We start from the raw sequence: 23,966 nt of genomic DNA, 5'->3' as shown, positions 1-23,966 counted from the left end.
TATTAATTAAGCTTTTGACCATCATCCACTATTCCATCAATTTACTTTTTTATTAAAAAAAAAAAAATTAAGGTGATAGACAATTATCATTTATTTCTAGTTACTTTCAAACATGACAATGACTTGCAGAAAGGCAACCTTTAAATTCCCTATGCTGCGAGTATCATCTTAATTCAAATCAACATTTTTAATTAATTTCCCCTAAAATGCACTGAATCATCTCTGCACAGCAAAACTTCTAGAAATACAGTGTAACAACACAGGTGCTGGACACACACTTCTCAATTCTACTTAACTTGAACACTGTCCATTTCATACATATAACACTGGAGTAGAGAGTGTAATTTCTACAACCATAAAAAATCATTAATGTTTGTCAAGGAGAGCTTTTTGTAAAGCTTCGTAACACTCCACTTCAATCTGTGCCTCTGCTTTTTCCTTGTCTGTGGGTGCGCTGGTCACCATCTGTTGTGCCTTGGCTAGACCACTGGTCACTGCCTGGTAATGAAATAAAATAAATAATATGTTAAAATAGCAATACAAAACAAGGAATCACACATGCATAAATACACACACCATCCTTGGACAGATTAACAATAATATCAAACCTATTTCGATGATTATGAATCATCTTAAAGGCAATGATCCTGGAAAATGGATGGTACACATGGAAGAAGTTTTTATAAGGGGCAAGAGTTGTGAAATGCAAAACGATTTTACTAACACATTTACAATCTTTGAAACAAAAATGTCGGCTTGTCATTTTGGTAAACTTCATTAAGTAGAAATGTAAATCATGTATTGTGGGAAGAAAATTCACCTCACATGCCTTAAAGTGTCCTACAAATACTGTACAGTACTATGAATGTGGAGAACATGAAAAGACGGTGGTAAATTCTGACAAATTCTTTGGATGAGGATAAAACGGCACATCTTTGACACTAGTACTGGAACTGGTCAAGGTATGCTAGATATGAATGTGCTCTCTGCCACTTCACAGAAATTTGCAAGCCATATTCTGGTTGTGGTATACTATGCCGTGTCAATGTTATGATTTAAAACTTACAGAAGTATCCAGTCTGTCTACAGGCACTGCTTCTTCTGCCAATATCTGTAAGCTGGAGTCTGGATTGACTGTAGCTGTACCACTGCTTACTGAAAGCAAATATACAGCATATAAATGTAGAGACAAGATCCTGGAGAACAAAATCTAATACAAATAGTATTTAATAGTCATTAATATTAATTATTATAATATAGAATCTAAAATCTACATATGTTCAATACACTTCACAATGTTAAACACAACAGATAAAAAAATGCTAAAAACAATTTGATATATATGAAATTAAAGTTCTTTCCTTACTAGTTCTAAGTCTACTGAAAGTCATTACAAAGTAAGGTACATTCATTCTGTACAGCTATATTGCAATAAATGTTTGTAAACTCATATTGGACATGACAAATTTACAATAGCATAAAAATACCATTATCGTCAATTAAACTTAAGTGACAAAAAAAGGAATTTAATGGAGATCAACTGAGACTTGTGAATTATTTAAGAATGATTGTGAATAAAAAAAATGAAGTTTTCTATTCTTTTACAAGGCCTTTAGTTAAGCATAATACCTAAAATTTTTAACATACTAAAAGGGAAGCACTTATAAGTTAAGATGCTCTGTGCTACCTGGTTGTAGGTTTCACTTTTGTTGCAGATCCTAATACACAATCCTTATTCAATTTGTTGATTCTGGTATTCAAAGACAATTTCTCAAAGATATGTGTGCAATTAACCTCATATCACTAGGGAAATCTTAATTTTTACCTTTACTAGTAAGGGAGCTTACTGTGTTTGTATAAGCAAGCAATCTCAGAAAGGTTTTCAGAAATTTTGATAATTTCTTTTTGGATGAGGAGTTTTTTCAGGAGGAAAAGAAGTAATAATTTGTACTGAATCCAGGTCTCCTGTATTTTACTGAATATTTTTTCATCTTTTATTTCTACATTTTGTCTTCGAGGAGGTCTGCACTCTTGCAGTGCTCTCTAGGTAAGCTATGTCTCATAATTCCCAAAGACGTCTTACCAAAGTATTGTACTTTTGTGCCACTTTCCTCAAACACACTCAGTAGTCCTGGCTTCAGGCACCCAATCCATGGAACGTGATCTGGTAGAATACCCACTGATCCGGCCAACGTAGGGACATCTACTTGCTTCACACTTTGTTGAACATAATATACCTATTGAAGGGAAGATTGCGTTACTACTCACTGGAATGTTACCTTAAGGTACAAACATATCTAACAGTTTGAATTTCACCAAAAATGTAAAAAGTCAGTGAGATTGATGGGATGCACTTATACTGTACAACGACTTGCTGAAATGTGTACAACGAAAATGTAATTAATCTGACAAACAAGTAAAGTGCTTTTGCGTGATTAAGTTCTACAGTAATTAACAAGTAACTAGAAATACACGACAGTCGAGTTTCATGAAACGGCCTATATAAACTGTTTCTTGTGTGCGTTTCAAGAAACGGAATGACATACATCACCAGGTGAAGCAAACGTTAATATTAGATCCCCCTTTTCTCTTCTTTGTTGTAATGAGGCTGATGAAAGCCTTGCAGCCTTGGAAACTACATAATTTAAACGCGAAACCGGCCTAAGCATAGCCATGGCGAATCGCATCAAATATGGCCGACTGGTGTGGAATGTTTAACCTGTAGACGGCGCTTAGGTCTTGCAAGACAGTCCGCTGAAAAAAAGTAGAGGTGAGGCGAATATACATGTAGGCGTACTTGTAAACACGCTCGGTTGTCACCTTGATAGATTAAATAAAACAGGTGATCCGATGTCTGCCTCTTTCATTTGGATTTTATTTACTTATTTTCTGAGATTCTGTTTCAACAACTCTAAATTCTAATTCATATGAGATTCAAAATTGACAATGAATACATTGTAAGCAACACCTGATGAATTCCATTTTACCACCAAAACAGCGGTTATTGCAATTATTCCGAAATCTGTGCTTGCCATCGGACCACGTTGATTTTCTTGGCTACCTTCCGTAACAAGCTCTTTAGAGATCATTACAAAAATAAATAAATAAATAAATAATAATTTTTTTTAAAAAAATCGACTTAGGCCTACTTTGAATGTCGGAACGGATCTATTAAATATTTTTTAAGATATGGGAAAAATAGTCGTTTACCCCAGGAAAATTGTTTTATGGCACTTTTCCTCACCAAAATGAAGAGTTGATTTTCCTCTAAGTACATTATTTTGTCGCCTATAAAGGCCAGGGTACTTAGTATATGGCTACTTTATGAAATTGTTCGTTTTACTTATTTTAATTTTAATGAAATATTTAAACGGTCTTGAGCGATTAAGATTTTTTTCGTTCAGGTAGGCTAGTGTGGTATTCTTAAGTCTTTTGCGTGAACACCCTCTTCATTTCACTGAAGACTTCGTTCAATCTGCAGTGTACTGGTACATGACCATAACAATTATTGAAACAGGTTTGTATTCGTCAGAGCAGCATCGATTTCCTAGTGTCATGTGTCACAGTCTATAAAAGTGCTCCTCCGTTCACACAGGAGACTTTTATTACAATGGGTGTCATGGCGTACTGGCGCTTTCTCTTCGCTCTCTGTGTAGTGTTGATCTGTAGAACTCTGGCTAACAGAGAAGGTGCTCATCTAGTTTTACCTCTAGTTTAACAGAAAATGGATTTGTTTCATTGGTAACAATAACTTATAGAAAGATAGGTCAAAATGTTGTGAAGGTGGCCTTGAAAAGTACTGGATTTTTAGAAATTTTTATTAAGGAGAACAGCAGAGACCAATAAGCTGTCATATGCATAATAGGCCAATGTAAATTTAATTGGAGTGCCAGTTATCTCAGACTTGGATAGGCCTTTCACATATCGTGACAGTTAGAAATCAAATCCCCGTTTTACACTTGTTTATTACATTTCATTTCACCTTATTCATGAGGTATTTTCTATCTTTTATTCTTCTTTTCCTTCAGGTCGTGCAGTAACCGACTTCTACAATTACCGTGATGAGATGGCGCAAGCTGTGTGTGTTTCCATGACGACTAGCGGTGCAATATTTGCCGTACGAAGGCAGTGCGACTCCAGTCAGCCAAACTGTGCTGACATATGTACCTCTGTTGGGTAGGTATAGCCTTCTCTGGCGAATCTGATAAAACAAAACGCACAGCAACCCCCATCAAGCACGGAGGGTTGGATTATTGCACTTAATTCTTTTTTTTTTCTTTTCATCCTTTCTTTTATTTTTTCTCTCTCTCTCTCTCACTTTCTTCATTTCCCTTTTTGCCTCATTTATTGTTTTTGTTATTTGTATTATCATGATATGTTTGTCAATGTCGTAGTTGCCAATTAAAAACCGTTACATCTTAAATTTAAAGATTAATTCAATGAAACACGATTCTTCCTAATCCCCTCTCAAAGCATACATACATGACGCAACCATACGTTCCATTATATACTGGATTCCGGCGTCAACGTAAGTGCACGGCATTTTAATGATGTGACATTCACATGTGTACGTTATTATTTGTGAGCACTGCTTCAAAGTTTAATGTATATTTTCAGTAAGAATTGCTTTGGTGGACAGCACGTCTATGACAGCAATCGTCGCCTGTCCCCAGACCCCAGAGAGGACATAGGGACAGTGGGACTGAAGATATACAGGTACAACGACTGCAGCACCCTCGGGTGTGGGCCCAATTACTGTTGCTGTAAAAATTAAGATTCCCGTCAAGCTGGCAAGAGAAATAACGAAGACAATCTACAAACTCTGGGTCTAGGGTACGACCGCGGAGGGTGTGATATCATCAGTTGATGAAAACAAGTATTCGATAAAACTAATGCTCCTACGTAGTCTGTGAACCTGCACCGCGGTTGTAAAAGGTGTACATATATAATAAACAGATATGCCTTTCAATATAGGTATTATTGAAGGTTGTAGACCTTAATATTGTGTTTTTTAATGTCCACAAGTTCAGTATTTAATAAACGGATGAGCTGCTTCAGTATATATTATGAACGTTCTTTTTTGTACATGTGGCTAATCGAAGAAGGGTATTCTCAATATGTTTTGGTAATTTTGATTTTCTTTTTTTTTTTTAATTTGATTATGTAATTCATTTTGAGATTGATTGTCTGTCTTTAAAAATATAATACTTGTGAATACGCAGAGTTTGAAAATAAAAGAAATTTCCTAAAAAGCCAGACCATTATTTCACTTTGAAAATTTTATATTAGTGTGGTCTCTCATCATAATACTGACGCAAAAGACTTGATAAGTGAAGATGCACATGTACGGTTTGATCATTTACTCTTAAATGTATTTTATTGCGCTTAAAATAAATAATGTACAGGTATACGATAATTTATAAAAGATATGCAGCTTAAACGCAATTCAAAAACATGTGCGCACAAAATCGTGGCTAATAGCACCCACAACAATATATAAATGATACTAAAAAGAATAAATAAAATTTGAAATTATAAAATTAAATAGATAAACCCTTTAAACCGTATATTCAGCATATGGTATGTGTCAATCCGAAAGTTTTAATATGAAGATATAGGTGAGTAATATGAATTGAAGACCAATAGATAAATCAATAGTAAATGTACCGTCGATTAGTGACAATGGCAACATGAAGAATTCGACAATGAACATCTTCAACGAAATGTTTCAAGCATTACTTCAGGGCGAAGCAGTTGATCAGTGGCAGTGTAATCACTCCGTTACTTTAAACTGATGTCGCGAACACAATGAATGATTATGGCAATCAAGTGTTTTCTTTCTTGATCAAATCTTCACATTTTAACGCGCTTTCACCCCAACACCCAAAATTACATTCTCACGCTTCATGCAGGACGTTTTTTGCAAAAAAATATTGAAGTTTCTTTATTGATTTAAATTACAATGCCTTCAGCTAAAAATGACAGTAGATCGTTTGAACATTATCATCAACAGCGACTTCTTGCAATTCTATATTTTCTTTACATTGTGGCGTGAAGAAAATGGTCAACAGGCCCTTAACGTCACAGTACACAGCTCTATGAGAGCAAACACAGAAATTTTTGTCTAATGACAATGTTTAAGTAAAAAATCAATGAACTTTCCCGGTGGACAATTTTTCTCGATTACCAAAGATGTGCGCCTAAATAAAAAGGAAATCCAACATTTTAAATTTAGAAATTATTGAAGTCTTATATTCCACTTCCCATGTGAACTAAAAAGCGTTGAAAAAAGACAAGGAAAAAAATTCGGGTAAAATGCACAGATGTATAAAGTAAAATATTGACAGTGGTTAATTTTACACGAAGAGTTCAGAATAAGCAAAAGAGGGTGAAATGGTGAATTATTCCTTTTACTATAAATGAAGTATGTATACGGAAGATATCTACTCTTGCTGTATTTTGAATAATGATCAAAGGCGTGCCGACCACGTATAGAGATGTATAGCAATACTTATTAGCCATATACAATGTAAAAACGCACATTTCTTGGATGCAACACATACTTTAGTTAATTTTATATTTCTGAATGTGAATAACCCCCCCCCCCCCCTCCTTTTTTGTTGTTGTTGTTTGCTAGAACCATGCCTATTACCAAAATAGGTTGACTTTTTACTACTCAATGTGTTTTCTGCAGAAAATCACAAATATCCCCCCCCCCCCCGATCAAATTCCCACGCTTCACACTTGTGAGACCTTGAGTTTGATTACTTTATCGATTGAAATTTCCGTGCCAACTGACTATTTTGATCAACAAATAACTGCTACAAACCTTATTTGATTTTCTCATTGCTAATCTAGAAAACAACATGTCTCACAATCAATGTGTAGATTTCCGTGCACATAACTTCCATGGCAGGGTAAACGTGTACAAGGATCTAACAAACCGGTCTGTAGGATAATAAATATACGGGAAGATGGTTCTATTGTTTTTTTAACTTCGAATTGATTTCAGTATCTTATCCTTTTCCCTTTTCTTCAAAATAGATATTTTAGTTTGAAAACTTACGTGACACTGTGTCACAGACCAAAAACAAAATCTTCTTTTGTAGTCCAAGAAATTACACAGCCGTCTAGTTATAGCTGGCGTTTGTTTCTCCCCTGCAAGATGCGTTGTTTCCAACAGAAAGGGATTCTATCTCTGTTACTGGTATATGGCGTGTGTGTAACTTCAAACACTAGATACGTGCAAAAGGTATGGAAGGGACTGAGAAATAAGCAGTTTACAGGTTTGCAGACCGTAACCAAAGATAATTTTAGCGGCACTAAGTGCGCCATCGCTTGCTGGAACATGGACGCCTGTAACGCTATGAGTCAAAGTGCCTCGGCCAGAACGTGCAAGCTGCACACTGGGGCCGACCTGGAAGGCACCCTCCTGCAGGACCCGGAATGGGTGTATTTCCCCTGGCGAGGTGAGTGAGGGAATGGGTAGGACGGCGATGTGAAGAGGTGAAGTGGCGGAGATTATAGTTTGTGCATCTCTTAGGTCGTTATATCTATCAAATTTGATCTTCCGAACTAATATCATATGTACTACTCTAAAGAGGTTATGCTAATTCTTTTTTAATTAGAGATATTTAAGGGGAATGTTCATATTGTATTTGATATACTATGTGAACTATATGAACTTTAGTTCTAGATAATCGACGCACATTATTTAACACTTTTTCATGCAAAATCTGCTTCTTATTTTCTGTGTAACAGGGAATTGCCATTTATTATCTAATATTTGTGAAGTTTCCAAATATTGGCTCCAAGGGTTTATTTCGGATCCTATCCTAACGGCAATTTTGTGTCAGTTAAACAGAACCATTAGAAGGGAAGCTACAAATATTGTTCACATGTAACTTACATATTTCTGAAAGTGCATACAGCAAGTTTAACAAATAGTTTCATATAGCTGATAAGAGTTTAAGGGCTAAATGTCTAAATGCTTGTAAATCTTTGTGTCCAGGTTTCGAGGAATCTGACTACTACAATTATTACGATGAGATGATGACCGCAGCTTGCACTGCAATGAACTCGGCGGAAGGTCTGACGTTTGCTCCAAGAGCTAACAGCGGAACAAATTGCGGGACTATGTGCACCACCTGGGGGCAGGCAGACGCGGAATTAGCTGGATACAGGTATGCCCTTCTTTATTGTTGACACATCTTTCAAAACAAAGGGTTTTTAATGCGCGTTTGTCACAACTAAACTAAAACACTACTTGGATTTACAAGAGGGCAAGAGTGTTGTGACTTTATTCTAACAGTTGGATATGCAATGTGGTGTTAAAATTAATTTGAAGTACATGTATATTTCTTTTTTTCTTTTACAAATTTCAGCACCTTCCATTGTGTCGGTTGGTTATCTGTCAACATAAACGCGACTCGGCTCTCGGCGACCTATCAACAGGACACATACCTAACTGGACTGGGGACACACAAAAGTGTGGACTGCGGACAGCTGACCAATGCCGTAAACGCTCAGTCATACTGCTGCTGTCGCGCTAGTTAAACGATGTCGCGTGTGTCACTGTATAATTACCCACGCTATAACTTTCAGGTGTCTATAGATGTGTCATTTTGTTAAAACCAGTGTAATTTAATGTGGGAAAATATACCGTCTGATTTCAGGGGTTTCTAAAATAGTATACGTGTGTAATTGGACATAATAACGAATATTATGTCCAAGGTGTGTACAAAAATTATGTAAGTGCCAAACAATTATTTTATAACGGACTACTAGCGCACCCTGTGGGCAGAGAGTACTAAGAATTCTCTTTACGCACTGTATACCACTCTTTTGATAGAGCTGTTATTTTGATCGGTAACAGGACCGTATATTGTTATATCCGATGGGCAGTGACACTTCTCTGTTAATAATTGGTGGTACTGACTGAGCGCAACGTTGGATTATTGCTGTAATACTACGCCAAGAATTAGAATTTTTGAAACCTACTCTAAGAAGTAATTGGCATCATTGGTTTGTTAGTTAAGCCCCCTTTACACTGGATGGCGTCCTTTCTGCGTCCAGCAGTACGGCCCCATTTGAGAGTTAAAAATTATAATACTTTACGTGTCGACAACTGGCCGATCATTGAGCATTCATTCTGATACAAAATCAATGCTCGTGCCTCCTTATTAAAACCACAGCAATGCCAAATTTCATGGTCGCAGAAAGGACGCAGAAAGGACGCCGTCCAGTGCTTACTCAAAAAGGATGGATTTTGAATAGACACGCATTGGACAAATTACAACATGTCTAATTTTGGTTGTGAACCATTAATTTTGATAATGATGATGATTTTGATTAATAATGATAATTAAGCTGCTTTGGCGGAGGTCTGTTTTTTTTATCTTTTTTTTTGTACACAACTGGATGAATCACAACATTCACACTCTCATCGCAGTGATACTTAGAAGCATATATAGTGATAAATTACATTTGATATTTCGGATATACCGGGTAATGCATCCAATTTATGTACAGTGTGCTTTTAACTTTAACGTATAAATATTTTTTGCGATGATACATTCCTTTCTTTCACCTGCAGAATGACTGTTGTAAAATATAGTTTTCATAGACTAATAAAAATATTAAAGGCAACGATGTCTTTTTTTGTGGTGATACATTTCTTTTTATTCCAAGCAGAGTGACTGCTGTGAAGCACAATCTTCACAGATTGAAAAACCAATTTTAAAGGCAACGATGTCTAAAATCGTGATTTGCTTCCTGATATTGATGAAACTTTTTTACCGTAAAGATTTAACTTTTGTATTTAGTTAGTTAGTTCAATATCTATTTTCTCTTTTCCTAGACACAGGAAAATGCTTTTAGCACAAACAAATGATGAGACAGTGCACATAGCTAAAATGATAAGGGAAGAAAAAAAATGACAGTTCGATCGATGATGGTTCTCCGGTTCCTTTGCTTTGGGATATTGACACCTTGATGTTAGCGCGCCACAAATTAAACCGCAGAAGGTGTTTAATTGTAAATGTCAAATGACAGAGTAAGTGCAGATAAAGCAAACGGATATTTTGCTGATTAATTTGCTAAAAGTGAAAAAAGGCCATTACAAATGATAAAACTGAAACTGTAGCAGGTCAATACAACGCGTTCGTAGTTTGTTTAAATTTAAGTATCCGTTGGTCGAATATCGACTTTTACTTTATTAGCGTTACAAAAGCACGACAACGGAAGTCAAAATTTGCAGGCAACACACTTCTCATCTATTTCAGATTTAGGGCCCTGTCGGTCTCGCTTGCTACTGATAAAAACTGCTGCCCAATATCAAAGACCAGATTGTCACCTAGGAATAACAGTAGAACAACTTTACAAATATCAAGACAGCGAGTCAAAACGATTCACCAACAATAAATTTCAGTCCACTAATTCAAGTGTCAGACAAAAGAAGTTACGTAAGAATCACAAATCGAACAATGGCTCAAGCGGCAAGATTCCTGGTCATCATTCTGTGTGTGAATGTGATAACAGTAACAGCCAACGAGATGGGTAATTACTGGTTTTTGTTCTATATATTAAGGTTATTAAGTCGGTAAAGGACCGAAGTTTTAAACAGGATAATTATGATAAGTTAATTTTTCAAATGTTATAGTCAATAATCAAATCATTTCCTAATGGAATGCAGGTGTGAAAATTGGCTCCTCGATTGTTTTCTAAAAGACATTATTTAAGTTATGACTTTTAAATTATGTAAGTGCCATACAACTATTTTTTAACGGACTACTAGCGCACCCTGTGGGCAGAGAGTACTAAGAATTCTCTTTACACACTGTAAAGGGAAGGAGGGGGCAATTGGTCGGAGAAAAGAGCATGGTGGAAGGAGCGGGCGTTGGGTTGGATCTTGGACATAATAAGAGAAGGCCTTTCCTTTTTATGTCCAAGGTTGGATGGATGGGCGTGAGGAAGGGGGAAGGGCGATGGGCTACAGGACGTATAGCATGGACGTTCATTGTTTGTTTATCACCGCAGTGGGAGGTGGAGAAGGCAGTGCACATAGCTGTTATTGTACCTTCAGGTAACCGAGAATCCGATTACTACAACTGGATGGACGAAATTGCCCAGGCAGCCTGTACCGGTGTTATGACCGTAGATGGGACAGTGTACGCCGTGCGCAGATACTGTGTTGCTTCAGGCCAGCCGGCTTGTTCCACCGTGTGCACCAACCAGGGGTATAACGCTTGTTATCTCTTAGAACCATAGAGAGTTGGGATACGGTAAATGACAGTTATCAAATTTTAGTGAAACAGCACTAAACCTGTACACCAGTGATACATTTAAAATCGACTACTACCTTTTTAACACTATAAAAAATCGATTAGTGTAAAATTGAGTTTTAAATAACAACTCAATATGCAAAAACGAAGTTACAGGTCTAGATAATCATTAGTTGAGAATGTTTTCTGAAAGATGTACACAGCTCAAGCCAATCAGCGTATCTCAACTCCCTTATGAATTACTTCAAATCGATATAACTCGTAATCGCTGTTTAAATTTGAGTAGGTTCTCATGAAATGATTAGCAAGTCCATACAGAAATCTCCAGTTGCGACAATTTTAGTTTTCCAATTTTTGCTAAAAAGTACTACTGGTACTACTGCTTATTTCTTTTTAAAGATAAATCATCTACAGGGTTACCACTTAATATGGAATATTATTTTTTGGCGAATAAATTTTCTACAAAATATTTAATTTCTCTCTAACTACTTTAAATCCAAAGCTGAGGTGTCACTCCATGTGTAGCCAGATGTGTTACCTAATTACCACACAACTCTCGAAACAATTGATGCATGCAGTTGCATGTTCTGTGGTCAGAAATTTGAGGGGTGGCCTTTTCGGCAATTTCTGCCCTTGTATAAAAACGCATGGGTTTGGTCAATCTTTGGAGCGTGTTTAGAGAAGCAACAACGGGATCGCTCTGAAACTTGACAGGTATCTTAGTGAAGATATGGTTCGACAGCAAAGCAACGCAGCTTACTATGGGATTCTTGCTCTCAGAGAAAATGGCCAGAAACGGACAGCCATTGCCTGGTAATTCAACATTTATCAGGAACCGTTTGTGAAGTCCTCCAAAGAAATGCTGCTACAGTAGTGGCACCTACTCCAATACCTCGACCAGGGTGTCCGCGTATCACACCAAGAAGACAGGATCGCCTTCTCCTTAGTGGACGCCGTGCTGGACGTACAAAAACAACCAGTGTCCTCAGAAAAGAGAGGCAGAATGTCATTCAAACGCCCGTTTCAAGGTCCCACGTGAACAAGAGATTTCTGCAAGCCGGTTATTTTGCACGAAGACCAGTAGGGAAACCACTGTTAACAGCAGGTCATATACAGCGACGTCTGCAAAGGGCTGGGGACCACGTGCCTTTGCAGCCAAAACACTGGAATCACGTTGTTTTCAGTGATAAGGCCAGATATGGGTTTTTTAGGGTTGATCGTCGAATCCGTATCCACCGACGTGTACGAGGGGCATAAAACAATTATTGTGTACTGCCTAGGGTGCAAGCAGGGGATGGTAACGTCTCTGTTTGGGGAGTATTTCATGTCGGTGCCCAGAACCAGTTGATTTTTCTAGGAGGCAACCTCATCCAGGATTCCTACAGAGACATTCTACAGCAAACAATGCTTCGATTGCTAAGATTCATCTTCAGGAACAACTTTGTGTACCAAGACGACTGCGCAACCCCACATCGAGGCCGCAGAAACACTGTTTTTCTTCAAAACCAATGGGTTCAGCAACTGCCCTGGCCTGCAAACTCTCCAGATATGAACCCAATTGAAAATATGTGGGCGGAAGTAACTCACAGAATTAATAGCTATGGTCCTCGGCCGGTAAATAGTGATGAACTGCGACAGGCAAATATCACTGCGTGGAATGATATCCCCACCCAAACTCTAAAAAACGTGTCACAGGATATGCCATGTAGGATGAGGGCGCTGCAAGCGGCTGCTGGAGGTCATACCCGCAATTACTGACTTTTCATGATTTACTGTAGTGAGTTCTTTGACTGTGTAACATATCACTGTCCGGAGGCTATCATTTTTTTAAATATCTTATCTTAAAGTTTATACTGGCATCAAACTGTTGATATGGTTTTCTGGGGGTGTTCCTTTCTTTTGAATAGCACCTTATGTCAGATTTAATATTATTGACCAAAATATCTCACAACAGAAGACTGGATGTTATTATCACTCAGTGACATACTTTTTTAATGACTCAAGCCAAAAAATAATTAATGAGCACTCAAAAATAACAATGATAAAAAATATTCCATATTAAGTGGTAACCCTGTATATTCGTAATCTTAAAATGTAATTTAAGAATAGAATCTTATCTCCTTTTCTGTTCAGTTTGACATGCTTTGAGGCGCTTCATGTTTACCCTAATCAACCAAGGCTGTCGGAAACCCACGGAGAAGCTGTAGGGGAGGTAGGACCCTGGGTACACAGATATGGCACTTGCGGTAGCACTCATTGTGGACCAAACTACTGCTGCTGTCGTGGATAAAGGCGCTGTAGCCATTTCCCCCTTCTAATACAAAATATTGACGTAATTTTATTGACGATGTCACAGCTCTGACATTGAAGTTGTACTGCCACTTGCGAAAACAAACCCAATATAGAGGTGCATTTCACAAGTCGAAGTCTCAAATAAACCAATAAATAAATAAAATTGAATGAATTCGAATTTGTATTCAATTTTTAAAACACAGTATACAACAAAAATCCACGGTTGTCTCAATTTTACATCAACATAAGATTTTAACACGGTTTATATTATTATGTAAGGGCCAAGTAGCACTGATATTTCAGTAATGTATGTTACGGGAGATAATTTTTACTTTTGTATCGTGTTTCAATATACATGTATGTTGCATTGATTCAGTCATGGTAAATTATGGTTAACAAAAGGAAATCTTTATAAATATGTAAACTGCAACCCAGGGTACTTTGCGTCATGGTTAAAACGTACGTAACGTATGTTTCCCAGAAAAATGTCCGAAAAAAATTATTTTTGTCCAAGCACTTAGTGCAATAAGTTACAGTTTTCGACTGAATGGTATACAATACTTTTTGTATAGTTTGAAATATTATTTTTTTGACATGGTTTTGTTGCGCCACGAATAAAAATAGTTCATTTAATACTTCTTTTATTGTCAGCATGATGCCTTTTTTTGTAATATTCAGTGACTAAAATAGCGCAAAAATTAATCGTTCTATACAGAAGATTGTCATGTATTTCACAACGTTGTACTTGTAGGAAATAAATTAAAGAACACAACCAGCGCTGATCGAAATTTTAAAGTGAGTAAAACGCTTCCGCAGCTGAAAGTTTTTGATTTGTGACAGTAACTTTGGTACGAACTTCTTCATGAAGGAACCTGAAAGTTTTGAACATAGTTTCTCATCTGTCCGCTAAATGTGAAAATTCAATACCATCGTCGCACTAGGATTAACATATACCTATGAATGTTTTTCTTCGTGTTGAGATGTATCATCTTAAACTGTTTTAACTTTGTGCTGTGATCCAATGGTTGTGTACCTTACGCTTATAAACTTACTGTCAGACTTTTCAACACAATAAAGGCTCATTGGAAAGGGAATTTGGTGTTTCGGATATACTGGGTAATGCATCGAATACAAGTGTTGTACATGTATACTTAAACTTTAATAAATAAATCTTGTCACTTTTTTACGATGATACATTCCTTTTTCTCACCAGCAGAATGGCTGTTGTAAAATATAGTTTTCATAGAATAATAAAACATTAAAGGCAACGATGTCTTAAAAGCGTGGTTTGCTTCATGGCATCTATGAAACTGCTTACTGTTAAGATACAACTGTTGATTTAATTAGTTCAATATTTATTTTCTCTTTTCCTAGATAGGTTTTAGTTTTTAACACAAATGATTGATGAGAGAGTGTAAATAAGAGAAAATGGGATTTCGATCAGTCATAGTTTTCCGGTTACTTGGCTTAAGGCTATTGACCGCAGAAAGCATTTAACTGGAAATGTCGAATGGCAGAGTAAAGCAAACGGATATTTTTCCGATTAAAGTTGCTAAAAAAAAAGATCAATAGAAATAATAAAATTGAAACTGTAGCAGGTCAATACACAGTGTTCGTAGCTTGTTCAAATTTAAGAATGTTGACCGAATGTTGACACTTTCATTTCTTAATTGATCGTAACAAAAAATGGACAAGAGAAATAGAAATTTTGCTGAAAACGTGCTACGCAGCTTGGTGTGTCAGATTCTTAAGACCCTGTCTGTCTGAGTTACCATTTTACTGATAACAGCTGATGGGCTGGTGTTTTAATTTCCAAGACCAGTCTGGCAGACAGAGCACCCAGGGATAACAACAGAACGACTTCGAAAATCAAGACAAAACGATTCACCAACATTAAAGTTTCAGTTCACTAATTCAAGTGTCATACAGGAGAAGTTACGTAAGAATCACAAATCGAACGATGGCTCAAGCGGCGCGATTCCTGGTCATTATTCTCTGTGTATATCTGATGGCAGTCGCAGCCAACGAGATGGGTAATTATAGGTTTTTGTTCTATATAAATTTTATGGTCGTGGTTTTAAAACAATTTTTAGTATTCCTCCTGCATGTCTGATACTGCCACTTTACAGTGACTCAAAAATTGATTGCATGGCTTGTTACAAACTTTTATAAATGTATGGGTTTATATTTAGTTTAAGTGTTACAAAAGATATAGATACATTATGCAATTATAAGAAAGCGGTGCTGTGTGATTGTACCTTCAGGTAACCGAGAATCTGATTACTACAACTGGATGGATGAAATTGCCCAGGCAGCCTGTACCGGTATTATGCCTGTAGATGGGACAGTACACGCCGTGCGCAGATACTGTAATTCAGCTTATGCGGCTTGTTCCACCGCATGCACAGACCTAGGGTAAAACGCTGATTTACTTTTAACATTTTATGAATTACTTCAAATCGATATAACTCACACTCGCTGCCGTTTGAATTTGGGTAGGTTCTCGTGAAAATTGAAATAAAACGTAAGTAAAGGCAAAAATGTTCGGTGCGCCAAGTTAAGTTAAGTTTTCGAAGATTTGCGAAAATACTTCCACTGCCTAATTTTTTTAATATTAATTATTCAAATTTTTAATCTGTAAATGTAGCACGAGAATTATTATTCCTTCTTTTCTCTTTAGTAAGACATGCTTTGAGACGCTTCATGTGTACCTCAATCGCCCGCGGCTATCATCAAACCATGACGAAGCTGTAGGGGTGACCGGTCCTCAAGTGCACAGATACGGCGGCGGCTGCGGAGGAGGGTGTGGGCCGAATTACTGCTGCTGCCGCGGATAAATATTCTGAATATCGTAGGCATTTCTTTCGTCAAATATTGAAGTTTTGGTGTTGATGTAATTTTACTCAGCTTTGAGATTGAAGTTGTACTGCCACTTGCGAACATTCTTTTCAAGGCCATTCTTTTACATGTGTTATTAGGAAAAAGCGAATAAAACTTGCCATTGACATTTGCTTGAGTCGCGATGGATTCATCTTTAGGCTGTTTTAACTGATATTTGTGCTGTACGGGCGATCCCAAGGTTGCGTTATTTACGCTTGTAAACCTACTGACTGATTTCCAACATGAAACTTAAAAAGGCTCATTGGAAACGGAATCATCACATCTTTGAATGGGAATGACATGATTCAAACTTACAATTGTGATAGAAAATTGATGAATTCATAATGTGAGTTCTTTAATTTTGTGTAGAATGTTGTTCTGTCAGTGAAGATCTATCAGCTTGGATACCTATTGTTGTCGAGTGAGAATGAATTTATAACAAACTGTCCCATTAAATTGGTTCCGCGGTAAAGCCATGTTGAACATCTAAATGTTATATCAAATTGTAAAGGCAAACAATTACTTACTGGATCATTGTTTTAACTGAAGTGCAATTTTGTTCACAGCGTTTCCGTATGTAAATGTTCTCATTACTTATTCTGACGAGGAAATAAGATAGCGACCAGAATCCGATTGGGGGTTTTATAGGGATATACCATTTATATAATTACCATTGTTAGTCAGATGAAATCGGAATGCTTGTCTCCTTGAATAAATGCATAATTAATCCAGTAATAAGTAGCTGTGCCTTATCTATGAAACCCTGATTATAGTGGAAGTTAATATGGGTACTGAGAACAGAGGTCAGCCTTAGAGGTCAACCTGGAAAATTACACCCCTTTCTTAATGCCTCCATCACCCAAATAACCTCCCTGAGCCGAGATTTAAGTGGCTTATAGCCAAGTCTCCACCCCCACCCCCACCCCCTGTGAAAACGCTTCCTTCTTCACCGGCTCATACAATAACGACAGGTAAACATACGACTACTGAACCTGGGTTTAGTTTTTTTAATGTTTTAATGAAAAAGATATCGACCATCTTTGCTTTACAAATAAATTAGATGAAAATTTGAACAACACAGTCAGCTACATTTAACTACAAAATAATATAATACACTACTGTTTAATGATATTATGAAAGTAAAGCTTTATTTTTGGTCCTTTATGTACATAAGGCCTAAATTATAATAAAATAATAAAAATTAAAGATAAAACAAAGTCAATTATTAAAAATCAAGCACGGTACTTCTTGTGAATTCCAACAATAAATTATGTCGTCTCTTCGTTTTCCAGACTTAAAGCTCATACTAGGAAGAATTCTGAAAAAATACCGCAAAACCAGTCCTGCGTTAGCTTATTCTGTTTAGGTAGTGCTTCAAGGGCGACTTCCCCGCAGTTGACAGTATTGTACGATCATTCCCCAGTCGTCTCAATCCCCGCGTATGTTGACAGCGATTTATTTGCCTGTGCTTGCACCGGCCAAGCCATACTGTCCGTAGCTTGGGTATTTACCTAAATCAGAGAAATATTCAAACGTGATTACTGTGCCTGAACCAACCTCTAGTATTTAATAAGTACGTCTACTGAAGGTCTAAAACACTTGTATATGACGGGTTATTATGACCATTTTCAAAAATAGGCTAGGCAAATGCTACATTAAAGTAGAGAAGTAACGATAAATGTTTAACACATTTAAAAAAAATTCTAGCTTTTAATCAAACAGTGTTTTGGGACATTTGAAATAAAGCAAGTAAGAAGGCTTAAGGATACCCATGCAGACCTTTAAAATTGACCTAATCAAAGCCATATAACGAAGTCCCACCCAAGCCATAAAAAAGGAGGCCTACTTACAGTCATCACCGTAATCGGTGGCCACGCGGACGGCTATCTTCTGTCCACCAGTAGAGCAGTCATCGCCGACGCCACTGGCAAAGTAGTAATAGCCTGGCGCTAGGTTACTGGTGTCTATGATCTCCTGGGTCTGGGAGCCATAAGTGTCCTCGGTCAGCTCGTCCTTGGAGCAGTATTTGTAGGCTCTGTATGAGATGAATTTGTTCACGTTGTGTCTGCCTGGAATGGTATAATGAACGGTTACATTAGCGCGACCCCTTTCGTTCACGGGCAACATCACACAGTGAGTCCGTATGACAATTAATTGATAAATACAAACAGACATTTGCACCTGTGCATATGCTGTATATATTAGGTGTATGTACATGATAAGAAACTAGCAACAGCCAAATGCCATATTACTGAAAGACTGTATGAGCCACTAATATCTTTCTTCGTTAGTACATGTCTATGAATTTAACAAACGTAGTATATGACTTCTGTATATGATGCACGATAGTTGGCGTACAAGTTATAGGGAATCAGTGTTATATTACGTAAGTGGATTAAGTAGCAGGTAAGTGTGTAGATCTGTGTAACTTACCTGGATACGGCCAGTTGAAGACAAGGTATGTTCCTCTCTTCACACAGATGTTAGGGAAGGCTGGACCAGTAGGAACTGCAAAAGTAAATACAATGCTTTTAAAAAAAGTCATGCTTCAGTTTTTAACTTTTCAGAGAAAAATGCCTTCTTTTCCAATTAACATAGACTTAAACTGGTAGTAAAAGGACATAAATGGCTTTGGTAATATCAGTTTTATGATTCAAACCGAATATATATATATATATATATATATATATATATATATATATATATATATATATATATATATATATATATATATATTGTACTAAAATCTCCACGTTTTAGTATTAAAACCAATGACAGAATTTTTGTTTGGTTAAAATATTTACCATTGTATGAACCGTAGGTTGAGCCGTATGCGGGGCTTTGGCCGTACAGAGGAAGGCCGGTGACAACTCCGGAATTGGCTCCTTGGCCGTACAGAGGGCCAGTACCGTAAGATGGCGCGTAGGTCTGTCTCTTTTTTCTCAGAGACCTCCTCCTTCTCTTCTTCTTGCCGTACTGGTTCAAGGCGTTGCCGTACTGGTTGTTGAGTGGTCCCTGAGCAGACGTAGGTCCGTACTGGACATTGCCCGCGGGAGCACCTGAATAAACACCAGTTTGAGGGGGGAGGTTAAAAGAGGCGCCCTGTGAAGGTAGGCCTTGGTAAAGGCCGCCTTGATTTGGAAGGCCTTGGTAAGCACCTTGGTCTTGGTAGCCTCCGGTCTGTGTTGGGTCTTGATATACGGCACCTTGGTTTGAGCCGCCCTGAGCAGGTGCGCCTTGGTAAACGCCGCCTTGATTGGGTAAGCCTTGGTAAGCCCCCTGATCTTGGTAGCCTCCATTCTGTGTTGGGCCTAGAAAAACGCCATTTTGGTATGAGCCTTGGGCAGGTGCGCCTTGGTAAGCACCGCCTTGATTGGGTAAGCCTTGGTAAGCCCCCTGATCTTGGTAGCCGCCTTGATTGGGTAAGCCTTGGTAAGCCCCCTGATCTTGGTAGCCTCCATTCTGTGTTGGACCTAGAAAAACGCCATTTTGGTAAGAACCTGGAGCAGGTGCGCCTTGGTAAGTTCCTCCGTTTTGTGGCGGGGCTTGGTTTGCACTGTTGCTGCCGTCTTGCCCAGCGTCTTGCCCAGCATTATAAAAACCAGGAACATCTTGAAAGAATGGGTCGGAAAAGGGATCTTCGTTGTTGTAGGTTGGTAAACCGGATGGGAATCCCTGTCCTGGTAATCCTGCGTTGAATCCTGGATCTTGCAGCCCTGCGTTGAACCCTGGCAATCCTGTGTCCTGTCCTACTGTGCCGTAAGTTGGATCCTGACCAGTAGCCTGGCCGTAAGCTGGGCCTGTGTTAGTTGAGCCTGGTTGGCCAAGGTTGGTATCTCCATACTGAGGCACAGTGCCGAACGCAGGTCCCGAGGGGCCGAACGTAGATCCCGAGGAGCCGTATGTAGGTCCTGAGGAGCCGTACGTAGGTCCTGAGGTGCCGTACGTAGGTCCTGAAGAGCCGTAAACGGGTGTTCTAGAAGCAGCTGGAGCCTTACGTTCGCTAAACACCCTCCAGTCAATGATGACTACGTTTCCGACGTAAGTGACCTCCTGGTTGCCTAGCTGTAACGAAATAAAAACCAAACTTTGAAGGTAGATACAAAAGTATGTTTATAACACTGTCAAGCCTTAAACCTCGTGGCTAGTATTTCATTATCTCTAATCCCATACACATTTATCCTAAACAAGATTCTTTAAAGATCACAATCTTTATTGGTAATTGTCTACTGTTCTCAGCAAGAAAACATCCATGATTCTCTTACCTGCCAGACCTTGGCGTTGTAGTTGTTAGGTCCAGATGGGGTATAGTTAGGCCCGTCAGTGCGAGTAATACTGGCCTTGCCTACGTCACTGACAACGATCGTATCTTTGGCTGGGGTCTGGTCGGGGGTGGCCACGCCGATATTTGGACCAAAGTTGAAGGAGCCTCCTAAGGTATTGGCTCCATACTGCATCGGTACTTGGCGTTTGTGCACGCTGTGTTCCTCGGCAACAGACGCACCCTGAGAGCTCACCAGAACGCTGGCAAGCAGCGCAGAACAAAATAGCTGGAATAAGGACGACTGCTGTTAAGACTGAGTGGTCAAATGTTTGAACCCACGAAATAGTTTTTTAATGCAAATAATGGTTTGACACAACAATTACGGAAATTATGCATTTTAAGTTAATAAGCTATAGTTTCAATCGGTTTTCTCATCTTCTACTTTATCAATTTTATTTAAGTCACATTTAAATTGAACAGGTTTCCAATTTTAGCTTTAGGCCTTATTTTTCCGCAGCATTTGAGACTTTTTCTTACTTACCTCTTTATATTACTATTTTTGTCAAAAAATGTCTGAATACGGTAGGCCTATAGTTGTAAAATACACTGTAGTAGAAATAACGGAACGCTAGCAAAAAACCGCCACCTGGGCCGAACCGAGTTAGCAAAACTTCGTTGATGTGTCAGAAGCAAATATAAACAGACTAATAGAAGATTAATGCTCTAAAAACGAGGAAGAAACCTGATCTTTTCCAAAGAAGGAAAACGTTTGCCTACCTTCCACATGCCGTCGACTGCCCCTCTCTATTGCTGGTGTACGCACCCGGAGCTCCTCACTGAAAGTACTTGTCGTCTGGCTATCTTCGACTCTAAATACCCATGGACCCTAAGCTCCTCCCTCCTGCATACTTTATACATTTCCTTCTTTGATTGTGATCACGGCAAGCGACAGACGCGGCCTTCTCACAGGTCACGACGCGGAGGGATAGCGGCAAATTATAGGGGATTAGTTCCGCGTATGCATCAACTTTCATTATCATTAATTTGAATTTTTAACTTTCAGTTTATCTTCATTTGCATTCATAGATGTCACAATGCTTAATGTAAACAGAAACAATATTTCATTAATCATGAAAGTGGATATGTAAGGATACGTTCACATATTTGGCCCAATTTCAAGGAAAATGCCCATTGCAAGCTTTCTCAACCATGGCATATTAAATGAAAGTAAAACCCTCCTGTTTTAATGTTTGTCTTTTAAATAGCAAAGATTAAAACATAATTCAAGTGAGTTTCAATATGAATTAGTAATATATGGGTGGAATATATGGATTGAACATGCTAATTTTTTTAGCTATGCAGTGTAAAATGGTGTAAAAAGTCATGGAGATGGCTAGGTTGACACTGGGGGATACGGGGAAAATACGATAACGTAATCGGTACTTAGCAAAAAAAAAAAAAAAAAAAAGACCGATGTGCCTATACGGAAAGACTAACGGCACTGAAAACTTAAACCTAAATTTAGGCGCTAATATTTAGATTTCGATTAAATAATGTGATATTCAGAAACGTGACATTATTAACAGTGAACTTGCATTTGGTATACAGTAGCGTTGAGGTTTCTCCATAGTTAATCGCACATCATTATGACAGATTTTAAAACTTATTTACCTGTAATGAAATACATTTTGATATTACTTGCAAGGTAATACAACCATCTATAAAATACAGAGAATTTCAAGGTAGTCATTGGGAAATTTCATTGTTCGTTATGAAATACACGCTTGTAGTTGTTGCACACTGCTAATTGGAGAAATAATTGAAATTGCCATAAAATGACCACAATTCTCTTATAACCAATGAGAGATGTTTGCATATATCCAGTGACTACATATATTTAGATAGATATTTCGAGGGTGTTTGAGGATGGTGGGAAAATAGAACGTGCATGTCCTTACGGTTCTCAAATTATTTCAAGGCATATCACCATCGTGAACTTGACAAAAATTATATTAATTGACTGTAGTAAAATGTTTTTCTGATTACTGTTAGGCATTTCATAAACTGTAATACATTTTATTAAACCAACCACACAAGTGTTTTGTCTTTTCTGAACTCTTTATCCATGTAATACACAAACGTCGTGACCTTCCAAGTTGGGGACAAACTAGAGAAGGAAGTGAATAGAGATGGTTCGAGAAACAAGGAAAACCAACGTCGATGATTTGTAAATAGCTCGTTCCATTATCGGCCACTACTATAACTTAATGTATGCGTGGTTACAGCTGCTAATAAAGATATACTCTAATTATAGTGATAATAAGTATGTCTTCACAAGAAAGTCGGCACAATTCAAAAATATAAAAGGATACTTTTGACCCAACAGCCCAATATTATCATTGCTAATGACAGAGTTAAAAAAATAAGTGCGTCTTTATAAGACAAAGAAAATGACACAAACAGACAAAAGGATGCTAAGGACCCAATTAGTTAACAGCACATGGCATGCAGCCTAAGTGGGAAAGTTGGCCCTATTTGTGGCTGAACTCATCTCAAAATGATGGAATTAATTTTTCGCTTGTTAAACGCCATAATGATAGTGGTTTTGACTTGCAAACCAAGAGGTGGATTTAAATAATTCGTTTTGATATGTACTGAGATAGGATGCAGTAGATAACCACGCAAAGCTGTATGACTCTGCAAGCGTTGATGTAACGTGGTGGATGCACGTATGGTAATCACCAAGACGTAGCACGCAGTGACGGTGTAATTAACAAATAGTTCGTAATGCAATAATGCGCCTGTGTTTCAGTCTTTACCGAAAATCATCGATATTTTTCAAAAAAAAAAAAAAAAAAAAAAAAAACTTGTGAAAATGAGAGCTAAGTTTTTGTATCAATATGTAGCGATTTTTATAATTGATTAGCATTTTGCGAAATGCTTATTACATTTTGAATTAATTCATTACCTGTAAAAAATCCATTGAGATGGACACGAAAGATCGAAATGGAGAGCACACAAAAACTGCCAGTGGCGAAGATAATGCTTAAATTTACCTCAAAAGAAACATTTTTGAATAAATAGAAGAGGTGTTTCAACGAAGAAATCTGACCTGACAAATGCGTTAGCTGCCATCTCAAAGTTAGGTAAAAGAAGGGACAGGACAGAGACACAGTCAACAGCTGAGGTTAAGTCCCAAAAAAACGCTTTCTTTCTTGGCCCCTATCACAGGGGCAGCGTACCGATAG

At 37.8% G+C, this 23,966-nt stretch overlaps 6 protein-coding genes across 7 annotated transcripts; 4 read left to right on the top strand and 2 right to left on the bottom strand.

Moving 5' to 3' along the window:
• Positions 1–73: 73 nt before the first annotated feature.
• On the bottom strand, positions 74–2,730 carry LOC106163848 (ATP synthase F(1) complex subunit delta, mitochondrial-like). Its single transcript, XM_013541545.2, has 4 exons — positions 2,547–2,730; positions 2,084–2,237; positions 1,067–1,155; positions 74–498 (listed from the first exon to the last, which is right to left on the bottom strand). The coding sequence occupies exons 1-4, from the start codon at positions 2,685–2,687 to the stop codon at positions 367–369; spliced, it is 516 nt and encodes a 171-aa protein (XP_013396999.2). The 5' UTR covers positions 2,688–2,730; the 3' UTR covers positions 74–366.
• Positions 2,731–3,558: 828 nt separating this feature from the next.
• On the top strand, positions 3,559–5,245 carry LOC106163851 (uncharacterized). The gene is made up of 3 exons (XM_013541548.2): positions 3,559–3,689; positions 4,029–4,176; positions 4,618–5,245. The coding sequence occupies exons 1-3, from the start codon at positions 3,611–3,613 to the stop codon at positions 4,772–4,774; spliced, it is 384 nt and encodes a 127-aa protein (XP_013397002.2). The 5' UTR covers positions 3,559–3,610; the 3' UTR covers positions 4,775–5,245.
• A 1,812-nt stretch (positions 5,246–7,057) lies between these two features.
• LOC106163850 (uncharacterized) lies at positions 7,058–9,664 on the top strand. The gene is made up of 3 exons (XM_013541547.2): positions 7,058–7,469; positions 8,012–8,183; positions 8,385–9,664. Exons 1-3 carry the CDS (start codon positions 7,166–7,168, stop codon positions 8,554–8,556), a joined length of 648 nt encoding a protein of 215 aa, XP_013397001.2. The 5' UTR covers positions 7,058–7,165; the 3' UTR covers positions 8,557–9,664.
• Positions 9,665–10,280: 616 nt separating this feature from the next.
• Positions 10,281–15,177, top strand: LOC106154730 (uncharacterized). 2 transcript variants are annotated; one of them, XM_013529186.2, is made up of 3 exons: positions 10,281–10,557; positions 11,084–11,237; positions 13,416–15,177. In XM_013529186.2, the coding sequence occupies exons 1-3, from the start codon at positions 10,485–10,487 to the stop codon at positions 13,570–13,572; spliced, it is 384 nt and encodes a 127-aa protein (XP_013384640.2). In that variant the 5' UTR covers positions 10,281–10,484; the 3' UTR covers positions 13,573–15,177. The 2 variants fall into 2 exon arrangements, with proteins under 2 accessions (XP_013384640.2, XP_086855400.1); XM_086999274.1 differs by lacking the exon at positions 10,281–10,557 and having other exon boundaries at positions 10,871–11,237.
• A 55-nt stretch (positions 15,178–15,232) lies between these two features.
• Positions 15,233–17,404, top strand: LOC112041515 (uncharacterized). The gene is made up of 3 exons (XM_024074854.2): positions 15,233–15,607; positions 15,839–15,989; positions 16,255–17,404. The coding sequence occupies exons 1-3, from the start codon at positions 15,535–15,537 to the stop codon at positions 16,409–16,411; spliced, it is 381 nt and encodes a 126-aa protein (XP_023930622.2). The 5' UTR covers positions 15,233–15,534; the 3' UTR covers positions 16,412–17,404.
• Positions 17,405–17,446: 42 nt separating this feature from the next.
• LOC106163880 (uncharacterized) lies at positions 17,447–21,646 on the bottom strand. The gene is made up of 6 exons (XM_013541591.2): positions 21,496–21,646; positions 20,720–21,004; positions 19,259–20,519; positions 18,888–18,962; positions 18,305–18,523; positions 17,447–17,965 (listed from the first exon to the last, which is right to left on the bottom strand). Exons 1-6 carry the CDS (start codon positions 21,502–21,504, stop codon positions 17,910–17,912), a joined length of 1,905 nt encoding a protein of 634 aa, XP_013397045.2. The 5' UTR covers positions 21,505–21,646; the 3' UTR covers positions 17,447–17,909.
• Positions 21,647–23,966: the final 2,320 nt, after the last annotated feature.

Source organism: Lingula anatina, chromosome 1 (genome assembly GCF_051362555.1).
Source record: "Lingula anatina isolate TDL-2025a chromosome 1, LinAna3.0, whole genome shotgun sequence".
Lineage (NCBI taxonomy): Eukaryota > Metazoa > Brachiopoda > Lingulata > Lingulida > Lingulidae > Lingula > Lingula anatina.
The sequence above is the reverse complement of the archived record's forward strand: the minus strand, read 5'-3'. Positions and strand labels throughout refer to the sequence as shown.